General features: G+C 49.5%; 8 protein-coding genes across 8 annotated transcripts; 2 read left to right on the forward strand and 6 right to left on the reverse strand.

Moving 5' to 3' along the window:
* Positions 1–242: 242 nt before the first annotated feature.
* On the reverse strand, positions 243–1,139 carry APUU_50928A (DUF1014 domain protein; the record flags this gene model as incomplete). The annotated part of the gene is made up of 3 exons (XM_041705980.1): positions 243–762; positions 894–994; positions 1,083–1,139. The coding sequence occupies 3 exons, from the start codon at positions 1,137–1,139 to the stop codon at positions 243–245; spliced, it is 678 nt and encodes a 225-aa protein (XP_041558411.1).
* A 455-nt stretch (positions 1,140–1,594) lies between these two features.
* On the reverse strand, positions 1,595–2,395 carry APUU_50929A (uncharacterized protein; the record flags this gene model as incomplete). Its single annotated transcript, XM_041705981.1, has 1 exon — positions 1,595–2,395. The coding sequence occupies one exon, from the start codon at positions 2,393–2,395 to the stop codon at positions 1,595–1,597; it is 801 nt and encodes a 266-aa protein (XP_041558412.1).
* Positions 2,396–5,091: 2,696 nt separating this feature from the next.
* On the reverse strand, positions 5,092–7,527 carry APUU_50930A (uncharacterized protein; the record flags this gene model as incomplete). Its single annotated transcript, XM_041705982.1, has 2 exons — positions 5,092–5,507; positions 5,559–7,527. The coding sequence occupies 2 exons, from the start codon at positions 7,525–7,527 to the stop codon at positions 5,092–5,094; spliced, it is 2,385 nt and encodes a 794-aa protein (XP_041558413.1).
* Positions 7,528–8,331: 804 nt separating this feature from the next.
* On the reverse strand, positions 8,332–11,994 carry APUU_50931A (putative C6 transcription factor; the record flags this gene model as incomplete). The annotated part of the gene is made up of 9 exons (XM_041705983.1): positions 8,332–9,014; positions 9,078–9,756; positions 9,811–9,911; positions 9,972–10,973; positions 11,087–11,135; positions 11,188–11,279; positions 11,340–11,681; positions 11,753–11,802; positions 11,879–11,994. 9 exons carry the CDS (start codon positions 11,992–11,994, stop codon positions 8,332–8,334), a joined length of 3,114 nt encoding a protein of 1,037 aa, XP_041558414.1.
* A 1,598-nt stretch (positions 11,995–13,592) lies between these two features.
* APUU_50932A (flavin reductase family protein) lies at positions 13,593–14,655 on the reverse strand (the record flags this gene model as incomplete). The annotated part of the gene is made up of 2 exons (XM_041705984.1): positions 13,593–14,472; positions 14,585–14,655. 2 exons carry the CDS (start codon positions 14,653–14,655, stop codon positions 13,593–13,595), a joined length of 951 nt encoding a protein of 316 aa, XP_041558415.1.
* A 983-nt stretch (positions 14,656–15,638) lies between these two features.
* Positions 15,639–17,038, forward strand: APUU_50933S (homoserine acetyltransferase family protein; the record flags this gene model as incomplete). The annotated part of the gene is made up of 6 exons (XM_041705986.1): positions 15,639–15,783; positions 15,856–16,351; positions 16,408–16,517; positions 16,581–16,728; positions 16,783–16,862; positions 16,917–17,038. 6 exons carry the CDS (start codon positions 15,639–15,641, stop codon positions 17,036–17,038), a joined length of 1,101 nt encoding a protein of 366 aa, XP_041558416.1.
* A 466-nt stretch (positions 17,039–17,504) lies between these two features.
* On the forward strand, positions 17,505–19,786 carry PAP1 (polynucleotide adenylyltransferase; the record flags this gene model as incomplete). The annotated part of the gene is made up of 8 exons (XM_041705987.1): positions 17,505–17,659; positions 17,728–17,876; positions 17,936–18,310; positions 18,368–18,579; positions 18,637–19,243; positions 19,289–19,403; positions 19,458–19,575; positions 19,718–19,786. 8 exons carry the CDS (start codon positions 17,505–17,507, stop codon positions 19,784–19,786), a joined length of 1,800 nt encoding a protein of 599 aa, XP_041558417.1.
* A 667-nt stretch (positions 19,787–20,453) lies between these two features.
* Positions 20,454–22,112, reverse strand: APUU_50935A (uncharacterized protein; the record flags this gene model as incomplete). The annotated part of the gene is made up of 3 exons (XM_041705988.1): positions 20,454–20,654; positions 20,783–21,240; positions 21,323–22,112. 3 exons carry the CDS (start codon positions 22,110–22,112, stop codon positions 20,454–20,456), a joined length of 1,449 nt encoding a protein of 482 aa, XP_041558418.1.
* Between the last annotated feature and the right edge of the window lie 90 nt (positions 22,113–22,202).

Genomic DNA, 22,202 nt, shown 5'->3' on the forward strand with positions numbered 1-22,202 from the left:
CTTCTCTGTATTGATATTAGATCGCATGACACATGATACCTTTTATGTTCTTTTTGGCTTATTTTCATAACTTTCTTGCATGCTCATTTTTGGACTCAGAGACAGGAATGCCCTATCCAATGACCAGTCTATCTATGTATAAAAGTTCCCCCTCCTCTTTGAGCACCAACCACCGCTATCACTCCCGCTAGCCAAAAATCACGGGTATAAAACACAATAGAAATGAAGACGAAGGTAAATATTTACTTCGTAAGCCGCGTCTCAACCTTCTTCTTCTCCGCCTCCTTCACAGCCGCAATCTCGTCCCTCGACGCATCAAACGCAACATGAACCTGGTTAAACGGATTCTCGTCACTCTTCTCAAACTCCTTCTTGACAAGCTCAATCCGCTGGTTCCGTCTAAGCCCGGGGTTCTCCTCCTCAATCTCCGGCAGCCGCCGCGCCTCAAATGCCGCATACGCAGCCTTAAATCGGCGCTCGGGGTGGCGATCAATCTTTCCGGTGTCCCGGCCCGTCAGAGAGAGCGCATCGAGCGCGTTGTCGATACCAGTGGCGTTCAGGGCCGACTTGGACTTGGTGCTGGGCGCGTTGTCGTCGAGCTGGGATAGGTCCAGGGTTCCCTTGGAGGGGGCGGCGTTCTTCTTTCCGGCAGACTTGGTGTTCTTGGGCTTGGAGGGCTGGGACGCTTCTTCTTCGGCTTGGAGAGCATCGCGCTCGGCCTTCTTGCGGGCGGCTTCGGCTTTCTTGGCTTCGGCGTCGTCTCTGTTTTGGCGGGTTAGCTATTTTTGTTTCCCTTTCCTTTTTCTGTCGCTTGTATATTTATATCGTGCGTGTTTTGTTCGTTTGGAGTGGAAATGTGCTAAATAAGGAAGTTGGGAAGAGCTGGCTCGTACTTCTTGGAAGAGCTCTTCGCGCCCTTAGACCACTGCTTCTCTTCTTCAGCGGCGCGCTTTTGGTCCTCGACAGCCTTCTTGCCGGCTGCGGCTTCGGCTTTCTACCCCACGAAAAAACACAGGCAGAGATTAGCCTCAGTTGATAACAGACTTGGATCAAGGTTGGAGGGAGGCGGTAGTGGTACTCACGCGAGCGTTTCCAGCAACCTTCTTAGAGTTCTCACCGGCAGCCTTTTTACCTCCCATTGTGTATTATTTTTATCTGGGCTTGTTGATAAGCAGTGTGTGAGAACAACGTTCACGAGTGAGAAGTAAGTGACGGCCGACTTCGGGTTCGAGGGTGAGGGGCAATTTGAGTCAGAGCTCTGTACAGTTCGGTTTAATTTATCAGATAGCGGGGTGGCAATGACTAAGCAGATGTATAACAGCTTCATTATGCTTGGCATGTGGCCAAAAGAACCATTGGTATTTATTCCAGACGTTGTAAGGTAAATATTATATAGTTCGTAGATTTTACCAAGAAGAGAAGTCCACATGTCACTGATGGTTGCGTTTGATATATGGGTTCTGGCGAAGGGATATCGAAATTATCGCGAATTCATACTGACGGCTAACTGATACTCCTCAGGCACAACCGGCCAGGCATCAATGCCATCCATCACGGCCAGTGCCATTCCACCACTCTGATGCATCTGGAGGTGTCAGTGAAGCAAGAAGGGGCCCGGGTTCACAACATTGTATCGTATAGCCAGCCAAGCTCCAAGGGGACCGGGTGCAACCGGAGTCGAGAATGTATCTCGTAGCTGGGGATGATCAAAATTGAATTGCTCGGGAATATGTTCCATTGCCTCCGCCACATATGAGTATGTAAATGGTGTGTGGCCGTATCCGATCACATAGTACTTGTTCGAGTGTTTGTGCATTGGGTGTCCCGGTTGGTTGCCATGCGAAACGTTGAAGATGATGTCAACCCAGGTATCATGCAGTGTGGACACACTGTTTGGGAACGGAATTGAGCTTGAATTGAATAAAGCTGGTGGTCCGTCTTCATAGGCAATGGGATAGCTTGATTCACCTAGTTGCCAGCGGTATGCAGCGTGGAAGTGTTCGATGTTTAGGATGTACGTCTGGTTAACTGATCGCGAGGGAAGTTGAACGGGAAATGGAACGACCAGAGATTCATTCAGGAACACCACCTGTGGGGTGGTTGCGTTCCCGACTTCTGTAATATATGGCAACGAAGGCTGTCGTGGAGGCTGGGATGAGTCGTACGACATTGTGGCCGTGCCGTTTATGATTTGATTGAGCCCGTGCTGGGCCGCGCGGATCGTGTAGTCCCTAGCTGGCTCATCTTGCTTGAGTTCGACAAGAACTGAATACCGAGACCCAGTCGGTATTTGTATGGCATTAACGAGAAGGGGCTCAATGTAGCGCCCATCAATTGCGTAGACATACATCGGGTGCTCGTCTATGGAGAAAGCGAGCGTCGACGAGCCAGCCATGCTGATAATATCACGACTGATATACCGAGTATAGGATGGGTTAACCTTGACAATTTCTTCTGGCCCATCGCCAGGAACACACCCATCATTAAAGCCTTTGGGTAGCAAATCGGGGTTGCGAGGATATGTCCCAAAAAAGGAATCTATTGGAGGAAAGCACCTATTGTCGGTGTTAGCTTAGAATTTAGCAGATCCATGAGACACACCCACCCAATATCAGTCAACGTATGGTTTCCAAGGAGAGCTCTCTGTCCCGGTACAGCGAGATCACCAAGTCTTTGCTGTGATAAACAATATGAAGAGCCTTTCCCGTTTATCAAAATAGCACTGGAGCATATACACTCGCAGCCCGAATCCAATTCAGCTTGCCAAATAGCTTCTGAAGTCAAGATACGCCAATCAGAAAGTATGAGTGGCTCTGTTTTGGACTCTGCTATGGTCATGCCAGTAAGTTCTGTAGGGTCGTCTGTAATCAACTTGAATGGCTTTTCTACAGACCTGTTTGGCTCAATATTAATAGCGCCATAGACACCGTCTATCAGCTGACCGCGACTATGCGAATGATACACATACGATCCATAGTCAACTGCAGTCCATTTATAAAGAAAATTGTCTCCCGGCTGTATTGGTCTCTGTGATAGCCCGGGAGTGCCGTCAGACCATGGCGTGCCTAGCTGCGCGATGCCTAGACAAGACAAGAATTAGCCAAGGTGGACATAAACTTGTGCGAATGGATCATGAACCGTAGTCTCAAATGGCATCAGATTTGTGACATTAAATTCAACCTCATCTCCCTGTTTTACTCGAAGTGTAGGACCAGGCAGTTGGCCGTTCGACAGGATGGCCTTGCGAGAGATACCAGCAATCCCTCGATCCTCCCATGTGAGATGCAGGTCAAAATTAACGACACTGCATGATACCCAGTGTACAAGACACAGTACGACTAATAGACTCGACCTGTTGTGCATATTGCTCATGTTGGGTAAAGTAGGGCTAATCAAGAGAGTGTGAGGACAAAGGGTCGGCTTTATATAGCTCTGATAAAATAGTTATACCGCGCATGCCTCCAGAATTACGAAGTAAAATTTTGGCGGCCCAGGTTCACACATGAGTTAGGGGGTTCATAGACGACTTGGGAATAGAGCCAATTCGAGTTCGGACTCGGACTTCGTTGTGGAGAGACATGGCTGCTAAAATCCCGAAAACCGGGGCCAGAGCAGCCTGAAAAAGGTCACCGGTTAGAAAAAACAGCATTATTGTCCCGTAAGACAACGGAATGGCACTGGAACAGTTGAAGGTGCAGCCTTCTGTTCGGGGAGTATTCCATGCACTTGGCCGAGACATCAGGCAGTTGAGGGCAATATCGTACAAATCAGAACAAGAAGAGAAGGTGTATTAGTCGCATCACATTTTACGCCCTGTGAAGGGGAGGCAATGGCGTAAGACCAGACGCAGCGCAAATCGTTGGTCTGCAGCCCCAAATGCAATATTGGTCTGAACGGGCAAGATCTGGCGGGCAAACCTCATGGCTCATGGCTGGTGGCCCATATGATAGCGTTCCAAACACGAAGGCAGACTTGTGAATGAAGTGAATGAGCGTATCGCCAAAATACCCTTGAAGGAAAAAGCAAATGCTTCAATTCCCCTGCATCGCGCCATGCGTGACGGTGCCCGTAAGCAAGATGGTAAGGATATTGCGCCTTTGAAGAACGCTGGCTGGGGGGAGCGGTTGCTAAGATTCGCCGTAGTATACTCAGTCGTGGCCCTATCAGAATAATGGTAGATTGATGATGTGAGACATAATGATAGTAGCAAGACACTTCTCAGAGATAGGTGACGTTCAAGGGAGTGGATACGGGGACGGTCTCCGAAGCACAACACTCTGATGCCGAGCACTTGGAAAACAAGCATACTTTTCCACCATTATTCTGTTATACAGTACTGCAACCCATATAACAAGCCCTACCGGTGCTTAGTCTTCGGGCATATTGGTTTTAACCTTGGAACGAAGGCCAACGTGTGTCGTGGAACAGCACAACGTAAAGCTTGAATCAGCTCTAGTCATGAAGTGAAGACGGAGGTATTCCCAAATTCAGTCAAATTGAAGATCAAAGTCAGTGCTCTGAGCTGTGCTATGCATTAGAATTCTGCCTTGGCTTGAATTGTTCTGTTTCCAGCGGTGATTGAAATAATAACGGGTTCAATTTTGAAAGGCCGGTCCGTTTGTTGTTGAGAACACCAGAGGGGGAGAACTTGCCCGCCAGAAGGTAACTAACTAACTTAACAACCCGGCCCGGGCAATTAGCTAATCTGCAGACAACACCTAGCTTAACTAAGTTATCTTTTGCAACCAAGTTTCAGGAGGCCCTTCAGGTTATTGTTGAATCATACAAACTAAGATGGGCTGGTGTGCACACTCACTCAGCCTACTCAGGTAATAGACCGAACGCGATATCTAGGGCTACCAAGTGTCTTACAGTACGTTCTCGAGGCTCGGGGAAACATTGAGAGGTGGTAGTTCAATTTAATACACTAATCCTAAATATAGGTTCGATAAGGCTAATGTTAAAGAAACGCAACGGCTAACAAGCAAGGTCCGCAGAAATCCAAAGGCCAAGTCCAAAATCTTCTCATATCGTTCGTAAATAGTTGCATAGCTCGGTTACATATCGTATATTTCATTCGCTTCGTTCTGTTCACTGTCCGTTCGACGCGCTTGGTTCGTCTTTCTCGAGTTGTTCATTGTGCTGGGCTTCATCACCCTTCTCGTGCTGATTGTGTTGTTCATCAAGAGACAATGGCGGGTCATTGATAGTATGATCCACTGAAGCCGTCGAGCCTAGAGCTTCTTCCGAGGACACAGTCTCACTGGCTTGCAGAGCTTCGTGCGCTTCGGCAACGGCATGAGAGCCGTCACTGGAGAGAGTTCCGGCCGCAGTTGGGGAAGGCTCCTTCGGCTCGTTCTCGCTAGCTCGTGATGGCTGTTCCGACTCTGCAGAGGTAATATCGACACTTCCAACAGATGCGGGGTCACTCTTTGTTGGTGGTAGCTTCACGGGTTCATTCTCGCTGGGCTGTTGTTCTCCCTCAGAGTCAAATTGCGCATTTTCAACTGGTAAATTATCAGCTGCTGTTGGCTGTAACTCTTCCGGTGCATTCTTACTGGAGTGTTCTTGGTCTTCCATATCAAAGAATGCATCATCACTCTCAACGAATGCGGTGTCACTTGCTGTTTGTGGCAACTTCTCCGGCTCATCCACGCTGGACTGCTCTTGTTGCCCCTCATCAGAAGCGAAGTCGGCACTTTCCACAGATACCTCATCGAGGTTTGGTTGCTGAGACTCCTCCGTCCCAGATAGAACACGCTCCACCGGAGGGTCTCGGAAGTCGTCTAGGCTGGAAAATGTCACGGGCTCCGCGGATGGTGCAACTACTGCTGTCGAGTCTGGCACTGTGGCTGACAAGGTTCGTGAGTTTGTCCTCTCTCTCCACGGTTGAGTTTCGGATTCCTGCAGTGGAACCCCGGATGAAGCAGTAAATTCTAGGATATCGTCGGGGAATGGGCGCAAATCCGACACGACGGTGGCTGATTTAGAGTTGATAGCAACAAAGACGACAAGCGCGCTAAGGAAGACAATGGCGATATTGCGTCGGTCGTTGGCAAGCACGCGGATGTAATTTACCAGCAGAGTTTGCAGGTCAATCTCTTCCGACGGCTTTCTCGCATTCAATTCGCACTTTTGATCATCTTGAGGCCTATGCCGAGTTGCGACGGGCGAGGGAGACCTCTCACGGTGTTGAGTAACGTGAGAGCCAGATCCGGCTTTTTGAGGGGTCGGCGTGAGCGCGAGATTTGGAGGCCCCGATAGGATATTCCCCGGTTCCTGCAGTAAAGGTTGACCGAAGCCGTTATCAATGTGTGACGAGTCTTCGGCGACCCGTTTTTCAAGTCCGGCTCTCACATCGGAAGGCAACCACAGGCCAACCTCTACATCAACCTTCTCCATCTCTTTCCATGCTGCAGCCCACGCCCCAGCCCTCATCAGTCCATTAGCGGCGAATACTTTGACTTCCCACTTTCGGGTCGTATTGTGCCGTACAACACGGCCTCCGCAATCCGGACACTCATCGCCTTCATCCTCTGTGCTGCTGTCCTCCTTTGCCAAGCGATCCTCCCTATCCGACTCAGTTTCGTCACGCCCAAGGAAATGTCCATGATCAAGTCGGGGGACTTGTAATTCCAAGCTCTCCAATAGTCGTTCCTCAAGAAGGTCATACATATCCTCCGGGTGAGAAATGAGCACACCACGGTCGCGGAGAACGCCCGATCCGATTTTCTCCTCAAGTAACTTCCATCTCTTCCAGTACACCGAGGGCAGAACTTCGCTCAGAATCTTCTTACGATCCGGATGCGCCACTAACCCGGCCACAGGGAGTGACGGGGGTAACAAGGTGCAGTGGAGAAGGACAAGTGGGTATTCCTTCTTAACCTTCGGCTTTCCAGCTGCTGCCGTGGGAGAGTAAAATGGAGACCTTTTGAATGGCGACGAGCCCGCGGACCGAATAGAGAAATCGGAAGTGCGCTGACTACCCCGGCGTCTGGGAGGAGTGAGATGATAGTCGTAATCTGCCTCGTCCTCCGTATGCATCTGCATTGCCCGCACCGAGCTCGGCTTCCGGAATGTAGCTTCGCGCTGTCGGATCGTATGGACGGCACGTGGCCCATGATGGTCCCAGGGTTGATACACGTAATCTTGCGTATCTCGCAGGTTCATAGGCTTTATTCCGTCCGGTAGGTTCGTCAATACCGAGGCAGGAATAGAAGAAATCGAAGTGCGGCTGGATGCCCTTGACCGCGTGTGAATCGGTTCGCCGTCGTCCCCTCCACCACTTAGAGTCTCGGCCGGAGAGTGATGTGCCGAGGACCCAGATGAGTTGTAGCCACTATCCTGCGCTGTGACCTGCATTGTTTCATCGAGACTGGCATGGTTGCCGTACTCCAGGAACTTCTGTGAAATGGCTGATTCAGGAAAGCCCGTCGTAGCTGTGTCATCCAAAGGTATGTTTGTACCGTTTTCTGCGGGTTCTCGTTTGGAGTCCATCAAATCCTGAGTATCAACTTGTCCATCCATGCTGCGCTGTAATAGTTGCCCAATGTGCTAAAGTAAAATATAAAACGAATACCTGCTTGTCGGAAAATAACCATACATTAGTTCCGCATCAAGGCATCAAAACAGCAGTAATACTCACAATAACAGAGTCGGTGCAAATAAACTATCAGTAGAAGTACCCCCCGAGGGAGCAGGCTTTAAGCACAAAATTGCCAAAGCCCATAATAGTAATGCAAACCAACTCAGAGAGTCGATAAGAGAGGTGTTGATCTATGTCAGTCGACCGTTGTTGCCGTTGTGCTCACCGCCCCGTTGTGCCGGGCAACCGATATGAGCCTGAGGCTCAAGTTTCAGATAGAGTACACCTACTACTGACCGAAACTCTGCGATGAATTGTTCATTGATATTAATATGTCGTTTTTTTAGACAAACATAACTAGCTGTTGCGACCTATATTCGTCAGTAGGCGTACGTTTACAGAATTCCTGAGATACATCGATTACAGGAGGGTTAATCTCCCATAACACCAAACACCCAAAGACCATGACCTTCCCATGCAAAACGACAGGTAATGACAGTTATACATTAGAATGACCAAACGCTATCAAGCAAAAAAAAAAAAATGGTCCATGCAAAAGGCGCTGGCGAATTATAGTGAGTACATGAAATGGCAACAGTAACAAAAAAGCCAAGATCAATGGCTCGCGCTCTATTTTTGTTTCACCAAAGCTGAAAAATCTAACCGAAAGACGCCGTGGATCCCTTCTCCTTAACCGTGACATAGCAGAGACATTGCTAGGCATAACACATGAATAGATGTAAAATTTAATGAGGCGGTGGTGCACCTTCATCAGGGCTCATGAGAGGAAAGTTTTGGTGGTCGGGGTTAAAGTAGCTGAGAACATCCGGCGGAAGATATTCTAACCAAGGTAGCCCATTGATGGGGAAAGGGAATTGGTCCTGTTGATGGAGCGCGGACATGTCGACATCTTGACTCTCAATAAGAAGATCACCGCCCGCGTGCGGATTGAGGCCAGAGTGGAGGTCTGAAGGTCTTGTCCCCATATGGCCACCATTAGCGTGGCGACCATCCGTCGTCGGTGGAATGTAGTTGTATGCAGACACTTGAGGATTTAGGGCTGAAGAGGAGGTAGTCGGGATATTTCGGGTCTGCGTTGGTTGTGAATTCGATGAGGGTGGTAAAGGATGAGGATATTGGGAGTTCAGGCCAAGGAGAAGAGTTGCGTCCGAAGTTGCCGCCTGACCGGAAGAAACTAAGGAATCATGAGCGACACCAGAGGTATTTGTGGATTCAATATCTCGCGCGAATGAACCGGAACTTTGCCCAATACCTGAATGGACGGGTACATTGGTGTAGCTGTGACTGTACTGAGAAGGGTACGATTTGTTATCAGGGGCGGACTCGGGAGGAGCGGCAGGCATTTGATAGAGTAGGCTGAGGTTCGGTTGCGAGGAATTTGTTGCATTGGTGAGGGACCAGCCAATAGCTGAAATGAGGGTTAGCTCAATGATGAACACAAATGAAGAATAATACAATGATATCATCTTACCTTGGCTAGGATCCATCCTCGGCGACCCTCTCGCATCCGGAGAACACGCACCAGATGCTGGTCCTCCCGTAGCATTGGTAGAACCGGGCAAATGTGATTGCCGCCAGTTGGACCCCGTAACGGGCTGAGCCGAGGGTGTTCCAGTAGTGCCCTCCATCTCCTCCTCAGTATATAATAAGGGGTCCACTATTCCCTTGGCCTTTTGGTTCAAAACCGTCAATATATACTTTGTACCCTCCCAGTAATTCTCGAGAGCTTTCAAAGCTTTGTAGCATCTCTGATAGTTCTCCCTAGCAGCGGACGCAAGAAGGCTATATCTTGCAGTGGGCTTGCGGTCCGATGGGTTGGAGGACGAATCCACGCTCGGCAAAAAGAACCCACTGGTTTGATTGGCTAGAAGTGGCTGGTGTGAAGGTGAAACAGACCGTGACGACGGAGAGGAATAATGAGCACTCTCCATGAGAAAAGCGCATGCGGCGATATACATCGGCTGACTGGTGAAAGGATTGCCGATGAAGCTTTTGCCATCTACCAGCTCTGAAAAAGACAGAATATCTGCTATTGTTTTGGCTGACGACATCGAAAGGTCACGACTATTAGGGTAAAGGTGCTGAATGGTGCCGCCAAAGGAATATAGAAGGGTGGGTTGGTGGAGGAGTACGATCACTGTGTGGAACCACTTTGAGAGTATTAGCGTCAACTTCGAGTTTCATAAGAGATGAGGAGTTCTCACAAAATGAAGGAGAATAAAGTTTGTTCCTTCTTTAGCCTTTACATATGCTTGGAAATTCGCAGCATTGAAGTGGAGTCTTGGTGACAACCGTTGGTAAATGCCTTTTGACGGATATTGATTAGCCCCAGCCTAGAAAACCCCCCAGTTGAACATAACTGTACCTGTCAAGTCGCTTTCCATTCCGGCCAGCCTTTTTAACGTATCTGAAGTCACATGGTTGACATCCTGCATGCTGTTTATAAGGTCTGTGACCCTTCCATACAAATGAATAATGCGGATAAGCGGTGGAAAAGGTGCTGGCCAGCCATTAGGAAGCTGTGACTCTGACTGTAAAGGAAAGCGGAGTTCTATATCCTCATCACGCAAAGTCACGGGCCGTCCTGTACCAGAAGATATCACCCTGTCGAGAAAAAAGATGCTCCAGAACGTGTCCACTCTTTCGCGCTCCCAGGCACGTCGATCTTCCACCCCCTGCGAATTTTTTGTCGAGGCAGGGCCGTTCGGAGGCTCATCGTATTGATCTTCCCCAAGTTTCGAAGCGTGCCCTGTCATAACTGCGCTCGGCGTCACACCGGTTCGGCCGTAACTGTAATCCAAGCCTTGCAGCTTCTGCATCCCGAGGTCTTGCGCCATTCGAATGGATATTCCCAAGTACATCCATAGCCCACTATCATGGTTTGAACCGAATTGATCGTATGCAAGCAATAAACACGCCTGGACAACGGAAAGAGTCGGGAATGAGAGAGATTCCACTAAGGCACTCATTGCTCGATTGGCGAATGGTTGACCTCGGTTAGATTTCTTCATAGTGGACTGGGGTTCTGAGCCATCAATGGTAGGCGCTTGAGGCGGACTCAGTAGCGGATGGGGTGAAAATCGGGAAGACAGCGCGCACACAGAATCCACCAGCATGGTATCAATTTTCTTCTCTTTCAAGTCGCGAAGAAAACGCTCCCGCCGCAAGAATGGGAAGCTACATCCCAGGTGGACGAAGAACAGCTCACAGAGGTGAGTAACCAGGTTACTCACGGGTAAAGAATCGACTCGGTCGTAGAAGGGAATGGTGTTGGCATCACGGGTGTCAGTGCTATTATCGACTATGGCGGGGAGATGGTGAATTTCGCTCTCATGGAGCTCTGGACTCCGCAGCGACGAAATTGAGTCTACCGAGAGAACGTTTAAAGTTAGCTGAGTGCGCGCGATATAATAGATAGACATCTATATCGACGGTTCAACCCTCGATGAGTGATTAGAGGTATATGGGGGAGGAACCAACCGGACGACAATGACGCATTACTCTTCCGTGAACCCCGTACTTGGACAACCTGTGGACAGGATCAGTTGCTGGTGATTGGAGTTTAAGAGAAGTAAACCGACCATTTGCTTGAATCCGGGAACAATAGCTGTGGGTCCAAAATATCTGAAGTAGGGCACATGTGTACGGCTGTTGGAGCTGACGGAAGTCCGATCTGAAGGAAATAATAAGTAAGACTTGCTACCGACATAATCAGTTAATTTGTTGCACATACTGCTTTCTGGACTTTCCCCCGCAGCCTGCTGTTCATTCTCCTTCGCTGCCCAAACCGATGCATACCTAAACGGAGGCGAGTCTTCTGGCTTCAACGGTTTTGGTACGTCCGGTGATTTTCCAATACTGTCTGTGCCCGTTGACAATGTGTTTTGTTTAGGGGAACCTGGTAGTCGGTTTTCAACTTCTGGAGCCCCGCGCGGAGCAGTCGAGTCGACCGGGGTAGCTAGGGATGGGGTCGCCGCAGGAGTACGAGAAGCGGTGTCAGACTGCGCTCGAGTATTGGTGGCGGGCTCGCTATAACCAAGGCACTCATGATTGAAGTCGGAGCATGTTTTGCATACTAGGTAACCAAATCAAATAAATTAGCCCACTGCAAAGTGGTAGTTGAACGGCAAACGAGACACCTCTTACCTGGCTGCTCGCCGGAGCACCGTATCTTGCGCTTGCGACATGTGCGGCAACTACACAGGACCCCATAGAATTAGCCTCGACAACGACACTTGAAATGTATACCTGCGCCGGGCGGAAAGTACTCACGCAGCGTTTACTCGTCTCCGCTTTGTTTGCGGTTGTCCATCGGTCGAAACGAAGCGAATCTGTTTTGGGTTGGGAAGATGACCGCCGCCGTTCTTCCGGGGAGAAGGAGGGCTCATCGCGAGCAAGTTATCATCCGTGGTCACAGCACATCGGGCATCTGAGCGATCTTGGACTTGAATCCTCTGACAATCAAGCTTCGGCAACGGTGCGTTTATGGAGTCGCACCAGGAGGAATCAGTGGGCGAAGGAATACGTAGCGCGGGAAGTGTCTCGATGGCAAAACCCGTCCAGGCGAAACGTCCATGGGCGTGGCTTGATCCCACGCGGTGGTCGGTAAGTTACCGCGGATAAAGAATAAGATAGAAGTATTATTAGATGGAGGGGAAGTCGAGGGTCTAGGGTGGGAAAGCAGGAGTCCGAGCTTGGGGCCGATGGTTCGATGAGGGGGATAAGTAGAGAGGCGGTTGGTTGCGCCCTGTCGCCGCTTGGTAATTTCGGGTTCAATGCAAAATTCACTTTGCTTTAAACTAGCTTCCCAGGAGTCCCAGAATCGTGGATCTGCGAGTATTTGTTGGCTGCTGGGGATGGAAACAGTGGAAAGAGAAGTGGAAAAGGCCGCGTACTCGAGTCCGGGGAAGTTGGTGTTCCTCCGTGGTGGAAAACGAGATGATGAGATACCACACTGCACCCTGCGGACTTCCCCCAAGAAATTCCAAACAACATCACGCCTTGATAGTCAGGAATGAAAATTCATCATTTAACAATTTAGCCGCCGAAGGGTCGATCGGAAATCCTCCCTTGAAAATCCTCTCAGACCGCCTATTTCCTCTTTGGTGCTTACTGCTCTATATCCTAACTGCTCTTTTCCACTCCTCTACGCATACAAGTGGCCCCTCATACATCATCAACGACAGATCTATGGGGATGATATCTTCATAACCGTATCCTATTCGGTCCATATTCCATAGCTGATTATTCGTAATTTAGGTAATGGCTGGTACCATATCGACCTCCTATCTTATAGAACAAAAAAAGACTTTCTTACTCTGGTACAATCGTACGGAGTACAGTCCCAGCTGCTCCACTACGGATCACTACCGCCATGTGACCGCAACATTTTGATGCTGCGGAGCCTCCTTCACAACACCACGGCCAACGAATAATTGGACCCAACCCACTCACCACAGAACCCCAACGCTCATAGGGTCTCACCGGATCATATACCCGCATCATAAACCGTTTCGTTGCGGTTTGAAGAGTGGGATCGCTGAAGGCGGCAAACTCGGAGCAAGGCCGTCTCAACCGGAAGTTCCAGCGCACAGGATCAATTGCGCCCAAAGCAGTAAGCCACGGGAGTGGGCTGGACTCAGGATTGTCAGGGGTCATGTGAACCGATTTTCACAGTTCTCCAGAGTTTCGGGCTAGACCCTTGTCGCGCTGGATGGAGTAGCGAGGGGCAAAACCCACTTGGGGCCCAGTGTACCAATGTCCCTCGGTGAGAGTTCGCCCGTCCAGCCTTATGATCTACACAAGCTGATGCTTCGTTCAACTTTACGTCTTCTCAGTTTTCCATGCGCCTTTCCCAGTGAATCTTGAGACGTTCAAACGACAGGTTTCAGGATAATTTCTCGCTGTTATGAGATCTAAACAAGGATTGGTTATCTGTACAAAATGTGCACTCTGAAATTGACAATGCAACATCCAGAAGACGATTCTAAAACTGTGGTCTTGGAAGCTCAACCGCGTCGGTTGTTCGCCCGTATGCGATACCTCCTAGGCGACTGATCGGTTTCAGAACCTTTAGATCTACGACGTTCGTCTCTTTGTCATAAGCGTCTTCTCTCACCCAAAACCGGACACCCTCGATAATCGCAAGAACACCGGTCTTCTTTCCTGGAGTTGTTCTGCTCTCGAACTCCTTGGTTTCAACGAGCTTGCCCTCAATTGACAACATTGATTCCTTGACGCGCGCAGCCTGAACAACGGAACTAGGTGCCTGATGTAAACCGGATACCTCCCACTCTGATACTCCATATGGCGCATTGACTGCGGTTGCATTGGCGGCTTCAACAAAGTGCTCCGAAATGATATTTATCACGCATTCCTTCGACTCTGCTAAGTTCTTAAGGCTGTCTTTGGCCGTCTCGAGTGATCCAACAAACCCCACCGTAAAGAGTGGAGGATCGTGGTTGATAACTTGGGCGTAACTGAATGGCGCCAGATTTGCTGTCTTGCCATCTTTCGATTTCGTGCTGATGAGAGCAATTGGTCTAGGGACAACCCCTGAGATCAAAAGCTTATAGTTGGATGAGGCATGTCGTCCCTCCTCGTAGGGATCGATTTCGATATGATTCTTGTTCAAACTCTCGCCACCGTCATTGGCGCCCTCGCCCTCTTTCCAGTCCGGCTTTGGGGGCTTCGAATACTTGACTTCTGCGTCGCGCTGGAAGTCCGGTCGCGAGGCCTGGACTTTGTCAAAGTCGTCACCGGTATTAAAGAACGCCGATGTTTTGATCATGGTAGATTTCTGACGAGATATCCGAGGCAAGAATGGACTTTCTAGTTGCGATGCACGATCAAAGGATCGGAAAGAGCTGCATTACTGTAAGCACTGTGCGGATGACAGTGACACCCTTCCCCTAATGCTGGACATGTACCCACTCGCACCTCCAGCGCCCTTAGAGCGTGGGATTTGGGGAAACTTACAAAATTCGAGGAGAGGAGGCTTTGGGAAAAGCACGTAATAATTTTGGACCAAAAACAGAGCAAGACATCATTGCGAACCAGGCGTTGTTGTATTCTTATATCGTGGTTGCGAGGCGAGAAGCTCCCAGGTCAAAAGGAAACGCTGCTTGTAATTCCACGGGCACTTCGCAGACTTGCCCCAGTATCTGCCTTGGGTATGTGGAAATAAAGCGTCACTACTGCAGTGGCAATACACCTTCACTACCGAGCGCCGGCCCGAATTGACCATTGCTTCCCCGAGAACCCCGCAAGTTGGGACACGGAACGCAGACGCGGCGAAGAGCCACTTCTCATATCGCAGATCGTCTTCAAACGCCGTACAAAACACATAGAAGCCCCAATGAAGATGGTGAACAAGGACACCTTTTTTTTTTTTAACTCTAGAAATACTCCAGCGCATTACGGTACCATTTGCAGGCTGACATGGAAGTGGGGTTAAGGCGAATCGAGGTCCCGTCTCCGCACTGGCGTCTCTACTGCCATCCTTTTGCAGCGCTCATAGTCTCTGACCCTAGCAAGCGAGTGAAAAACAAACATAAAATTCAGTCTCGATGAGGATAGAATAAAGCGGCTCGATAAACGAATGTTTTACAGAAAGAAACCCCAATTGATAGCCTCATAAAACGTATCTGTTGATTTCTATAGAGTCGCCTGCATTGATTTCCCCGTGATCAGATAACAAGTCGTGTGATAGTTGGAGTTGAAGTTAATCCTGTCTCCTCATTTAGTCATTTACGAAATGCATTGCAGTCCTTCCCCTCGTTAGCATCTGTGCCCGCCACCTCGGACAGATCTCTTCGTGCAGGCTGGATTATCTCACTCATCCCACTCATCCCGCATTGCCTTCCATGCTCGCTAATCAGGGATATCGAAGCAAGCACCCGACTTCTTACAAACGCATTTGAAATCAGACATCTCGATTGCCGTAAATCATCGCAGTATAACCAGGCGAGGCTGGCCTCTGTTAGAATTACGACAGTCACACAACAACGCCCCTCTCAGAGACAACACAGCAATGGCACAGCAAGACCACGAGATCTTCAAGCTCGGGGACTGGGAGCTCCAGAGCGGTTCGAAGCTTGTCGATGCCCATTTGGCGTATAAGACATTCGGCGACTCAAAGTCTCCTGCTATCGTCTACCCCACCTGGTTCTCCGGAGGTAGGTAATACACTTGTGGAGGGGGATATGGGCACCTCACTAGAAAACTATACACTAATGCGAGAGCAAAAGCCATTGCGGATAACCTATGGCTCATAGGCGATGACAAGACCCTCAACCCTAAGGATTATTTTATCATAGTCCCCGCATTGTTTGGAAATGGCCAGTCGACATCTCCTTCGAATTACCCGGGAGAAGGCGAGTGGCCAAAAGTCTCCTTCTACGACAATGTCCGCGCCCAATATAAGCTTGTCACCGAGAAATTTGAAATCACCCATCTACGTGCTGTAGTTGGGTGGTCGATGGGCGGGGGTCAAACCTATCAGTGGGCAACACAGTATCCTGACTTTGTGGACCTGGCTGTGCCTTTTTGTGGCTCAGCAAAGACATCGCTTCATAACCAGGTGTTCCTCGAGGGTGTAAAGAGTGCCTTGCTAGCGGCCAAGGGTATCCAGTCAGCTGGATCTGGCCAAGTTGGTGTTCTTGGATTTGAGCAAACGCTGAGGAAATGGAGTGATGCCGAAAAGCAAGTTGGACTAAAGGCATTCGGCAGAGGCTATGCAGGCTGGTAAGTCTTATTGCCAGTGTTAGTTATGCGTATTTCTGAAAACTAAATGAATATAGGGGGTTCTCTCAAGCTTTTTACAGAGAAAGGCTGTATGAGACTGCTATGGGCTATAAAGATCTTGAAGACTTCATGCAAAATTTCTGGGAAGCCTGGGCTCTGTCAAAAGGTAAACATATCACTGCCACTATGAGGATCGATCAACGCAGCTAACTTAGGCACTCCCACATAGACCCAGGAAACCTCCTAGCTATGGCACAAACTTGGCAGAATGGAGATGTTAGCAAGCAAGAGCCGTACAATGGCAACCTCGAGAAGGCCCTAGCAGCGATCAAAGCCAAGACATTGGTCCTGCCTGCGAAAACTGATCTCTACTTCCCGTAAGGCATAACCTATTATTCGGACAATTGAATAAAAGCTGACAGCGCACGCAGGCCGGAGGATTCCGAATATGAAGTGAAGTGCATGAGCCCAGGCATTGGCACTCTTGGGGTCTTCCCGTCTATTTGGGGTCGTAAGTAACATCCCGGTCATGACTTTTTTATACCTATCTAACAACAGACCGCAGATTGGGCAGGCGGCCCAGGAGATAGTAAGGATGATGTCAAGTGGCTTGATGAGCAACTATCGAACTTCTTCCAGAAGGACGGTGGTAGTAATGGCGAAAAGCGAGAGCTTCCTATACGATAAACTTGATCCAATTCAGGCACGGAAATCATTAATGACGGTCGGTGTCAGCTAAAATAAGCAACGTACTTTCCATAAATGCCCTACTTCGTAAGAATGAACAAAACATTGTACTTCTTTTACTTCACTTCTGTTGTCATACTTCAGGTCAAGCGCAGATCATGTGACTATCAAATGCTGAGTCATCAGAAATGCAAACGCCCCATCAATCAAGCCTTTTGGCCCTTGGATCGACTGCCATTTCCTCACAGCCTCAGTGACGCGCTGTTCCCTTCATCAACTGATTCACTCAATACCCTCCCTTGATTTCCTTTTTTCCTGTTGTTCCACTTACTTAATATTCGATCTTGGTCATTTTTTTCCTTTCCGTGCCGTTCCATCCTCCGCTCGCTCTGGTTTCTTGTACTCCGTAATAACCCCGATCTCCGCACTCGCATCATCTCGCCAACACAAGGTAGCAGCAGTCGTAATGGCAGCACCGACACCGCCAACTCGTCAATGGGGCGTAACTCCCCCAATCTCCATGACATTACCAACGACAGAAGAACTATCAGCGAATGATGATCTTATCGCAGAGCTTAAGCTCCAGAACAACTTTGAGAGCCCGTCGGAGACTGAACGAAGGTAGGCGAGCATACCGGAATTCAGAGAATCAGTCTCGTACAGCTTCTGACTTGCCACTTTTTGCATAGGAAACAAGTACTTCAGCTTCTACAGCGTGTAACAACCGAGTTTGTCAAAGTCGTCAGTCGCAAAAAGGGCCTTTCCCAGGCGGCAGTTGAGGCAGCAGGCGGTAAAATATTCACGTATGGGAGTTATCGCCTGGGGGTCTATGGGCCGGGTAAGCTTTACCACACGATAATTCTTCGCGCGGCTCGACTAACGGTGCGCTGTTTAAAGGATCGGATATCGATACCCTAGTTCTTGGACCGAAACACGTTGTGATCGATGACTTCTTCTCCGACTTCCCACCGTTGCTTGAAACCATGGCACCTCAAGGGGCCATCGAGAAGATGACACCGGTTCCAGATGCCTTTGTTCCTCTGATAAAACTTGAATTGTCGGGGATAAGTATCGATTTGATTTTCGCCCGCCTGATCGTACCGTCGATTCCCCTGAATCTTGATTTGAAGAACAACGATTACTTAAGAGGCCTTGACGAAAAGGAGGTGCGGTCGCTCAATGGAACTCGTGTAACAGACGAGATATTGGAGTTGGTACCGCAGCAAAAGACATTTCGCCTTGCTTTGCGCGCAATCAAGCTGTGGGCTCAGCGTAAGCGCCGGTTCAGAACTTTTCTCGCAGCATTGTAACTGACTATATGGAACACAGGACGAGCTATTTATTCTAATATTGTCGGTTTCCCTGGTGGTGTTGCATGGGCTATGCTGGTAGCAAGAGTATGTCAGTTGTATCCTCAAGCAACAGGTTCTGTTATTGTGGGCAAATTTTTCCGAATCATGAACAAATGGGCGTGGCCGCAACCTGTGTTATTGAAGACTATTGAGGATGGACCTCTGCAGATCAAAGTGTGGAATCCAAAGGTAACGCATCTCGTGCAATAATACCTGCTTGATTTTTGCTAAAATTATGTGACAAAGATCTACCACGGCGACCGGTTTCACTTAATGCCCATTATCACACCTGCCTACCCGTCCATGTGCGCAACCCACAACATCTCAATGTCGACTAAAGCTGTAATCCTGCGGGAACTCCAACGCGGCGGTGACATTGTGGACAAGATCTGGGCGAAGCAAGCGACTTGGAATGATCTTTTTGAGCGCCATTCATTTTTCACCCACGACTACAAATATTATCTCGGCGTCACTGCGTCTAGTAGGACAAAAGAAGCCGAGTCAGTCTGGTCCGGTCTCGTTGAGTCCAAGGTCAGGCACTTGGTCGGAGCATTGGACCGTAAATCCACCATCGCAGTGGCCCATCCGTTCCCCAAAGGTTTCGAGAGGACCCATATTATCAGCAATGAGGAAGAAGCCGATGCGGTTAAGAATGGCTCTCTTAAGTACCAAGATAAGGGCATCAAAACAGAAACGACCGACGAAGTCAAGGATGTTGCACATCAGACTGCGGCTCAGAGTGGAAGAGAAGACACAGAAGTACCTGCTGCAGCAGACAACGCAGCCAACGACAACCGAATTATCTATACCACAACTTACTATATTGGAATGGAGTTGAAGCCGGTTGAACCAGGTATGTACCCCGGGCTCTTTTGCTGAATCGACTGACTTTCCACAGGCGCGTCCCGGTCATTGGACATTTCATCTGATGCCCAGTTTTTCAAATCCATGTGCACATCATGGCCTGGGTATCAGCCTGGTATCAACGACTTGTCTATTACGCATGTTCGCAAGTGAGTCTCTCCAACCATGGTTGTTATCGCCAAGGTCTAACGATTTTCAAACAGTTACGATTTGCCGGAGGACCTTTTCCAAGCGGGTGAAACTCGACCTTCGCGACCCAAGAAGAAGATCGTAAAAAAGACGTCAACAAGCGGGCAGAAACGCAGCTTCGAATCCGTGGACGTAAGTGCATACAAGAGAGTGAGATCCTATCGCGAGCTCTACCTACCATGCAGATCTATTCTACTAAATCCAGGCCTCCGCGAATTGCACGGGGCTGGAAAGTTCTAACGTCTAGTTATAACTAATATCAACATTGTCTTAGGATTCACCGAACCCCGCCCCAAAACGCCAAGTCACCGACGGTTATGCCACCGCTGCAACACCCGCGTGAAACAAATTGCCATCCCCACACGGATTATCCAACAGCCCAGCACTTCGGGGCAGGTCCCCATGAAGTCGTGAGAGATCATCGCGGCATCATATACTCTGATATGAGAATGAAAACATGATGACGAACCAGTCTTCGCTAATTCTGACTACAAGAAACAGTGACCTCGTGACTCGACCGAAGTCGGAAGTTGTACAAGGTTGGTGTATCTTCCCCGCTCTCCTTTCTGGACCACCAGATGCGAGATCCTTCTTTTTTTTTCTGCTTTTACATCAAATTGACCACGGTCAAGAAGAGCGCGAGCGCGCCCCTTTATTAGACCAGGAGTCGCGTTCTACCTGAGAGTTTTGAGGCTTCTTTTCACGGCATATTAATTCTAGAGTGAGGCATCATTTGTATCCTACTCTAGCCGGCTATCCCCCTTCTGTGCGTATTATGCTTGCTGTCTTTCGTTCCCAGGCACACCAGTGTCTCCCCGTTAGGTCTAAGTAGGTGAATGAACAAGATATTCCCATGGCCCACGGGCCATTGTAACCAATGACATCCAGCGGTTTCTAATGCAGTAGCTTCCTGCGTATTCGAAATTGCACCTCGATCGTATTGTGCCCTTACAATAGAGATTATGCAACACAGAAGTGGAGGAATACCAACTCTATTCAACACTTCCAGTCTAGCTCCAGGCCGCAACCAAGTCACATAGCGTAGACTCACCACCCACGTTCCCAGGAAATACAACAAACGGGACACCCCGATGCCGAGACGTGGGTTCATCACACCTCCAAAGTGGTACGCCGGCAGCTGCTTGGCCCACAATCAAAGCCCGTTTCATCAGAAGGCCCTTCGTCGCTGCGTCGGAGGATGTAATTCCGCCCTAGAATAGCCTGTTAGTACACTCCCTACAACGTGCATCAAATTCTCTTCCCGCAAAGGAGAGAGCTCGATATCAGAAGAGGAACTAAATGGAACAAAAGGTCCAATATAGAATATAGAGATAAATACCTTAGCAATGATATACCTCGGCCGAATCTCCACGCCTTGCAGGACCTTCACCAGCGACTCAGCAACCCTAGACCCGACGGCCAACGACGACAGCTCATCATCACCCGTGATCAACGCGCGGCTCGTCATAACGAGCGTGTCTTTTCCGGCTTTCAGGTTATCCTCTGTTTGCTTCACGACACGGGCGACCATGTCCGCCGCACTATCCGGCGAAGAGATGAGGTCTTCAACGCCTATTTCAATCACCGATAGATCGCTGCCGCGTTTCTCGATGAGGACTTTAAGCTGCGCTGTTGTCTTGGGCACATATGAGCCCGCCAAAATAAGACCGCCTGTTTCTCGTGGGTTGGCGAGTTGGAGCTCCGCGGCTGTAATGGGTGGTTTCGAGTAGATGCCCAGCCGGGTTGAGACGAATGCTGCGCCTGTGCGGTAGATGTAGCGGGCACCCTTTGCTTCGGCTATATACACCATCACCATCATCAATCAGTACACACAGATCAAACAGAATCAGCCCACACCGAAGACAGAAACAGGACGTACCAAGCAACAGTCCAGCAACAAAAACATGCATATCCGACTCCGCGGCCGCGTTAGCAATGACTACGCCACCTTTAGGAAACCCTAATAACCGCTCAGAGACAGCTTCGGGGCCACCCCGACGAATATCCTCCAAGGATACAGAGTGTACTTCCTCAGCACTAAACCGCCCGGGTGCTTTCTCCAAGACATAATCCCTCAAATTTGAACTCTTATACCCGAAGGTCGCATCACGCGCAAACTGCGTCTCGCCAGCGGGCACCAGCTTCTCGCCCTCTAGCACATAATGTACATCGTCTATTGTAAACCGTCCGCCCTGGAAGAAGAACGGCGCCAGAACCCAAGTCGGGGCGTCAAATCCCAAAACGGACTGCGCGACGTCGACTTCCAGTGGGAAGTGGCCGCGGAGTGTACTGTCGCCTCTCAGCACAATGTCTAGGTTGTCTTTGCTGTAACCTGTGGCGGTTGCGGCTGCGAGGACGTTCTGGCAGATTTCTTGGATGAGGGTTGTTGCTGAAGAGGGCGGGAGGGCGCGCGAGTTCGTGAGGATGAAGAAGCCTGGAGTAGGGCTGAGAAACTCGGCGGTTAGGGTTGGGATGTCCCAGACTGTTAGGACGGAGATGTCGTGGCAGGTTTGTGTGCCTGTCGGGTCGTCGTCGAGGACAACAAGACGACGGGGGTTGGTGGAGGTGGAAGAGAGGAATGTGGTGATTTGGTTAAGGGCATCGGAGGGGTATTCTGGGCGCAAATTGGCGATGGTTTCATCGCGTGAAAGGGTAGGGTATGTGGACATGGTGGAGCTGGTGGAGCTGGTGAATTTTTGCTTCTTGTGAAGTTGGACGAGGATAGATGGCGATGATGTTGTTGTAGATGAGGGGGACTC

This window comes from Aspergillus puulaauensis, chromosome 5, assembly GCF_016861865.1.
Source record: "Aspergillus puulaauensis MK2 DNA, chromosome 5, nearly complete sequence".
In the NCBI taxonomy this organism is placed as follows: Eukaryota; Fungi; Ascomycota; class Eurotiomycetes; order Eurotiales; family Aspergillaceae; genus Aspergillus; species Aspergillus puulaauensis.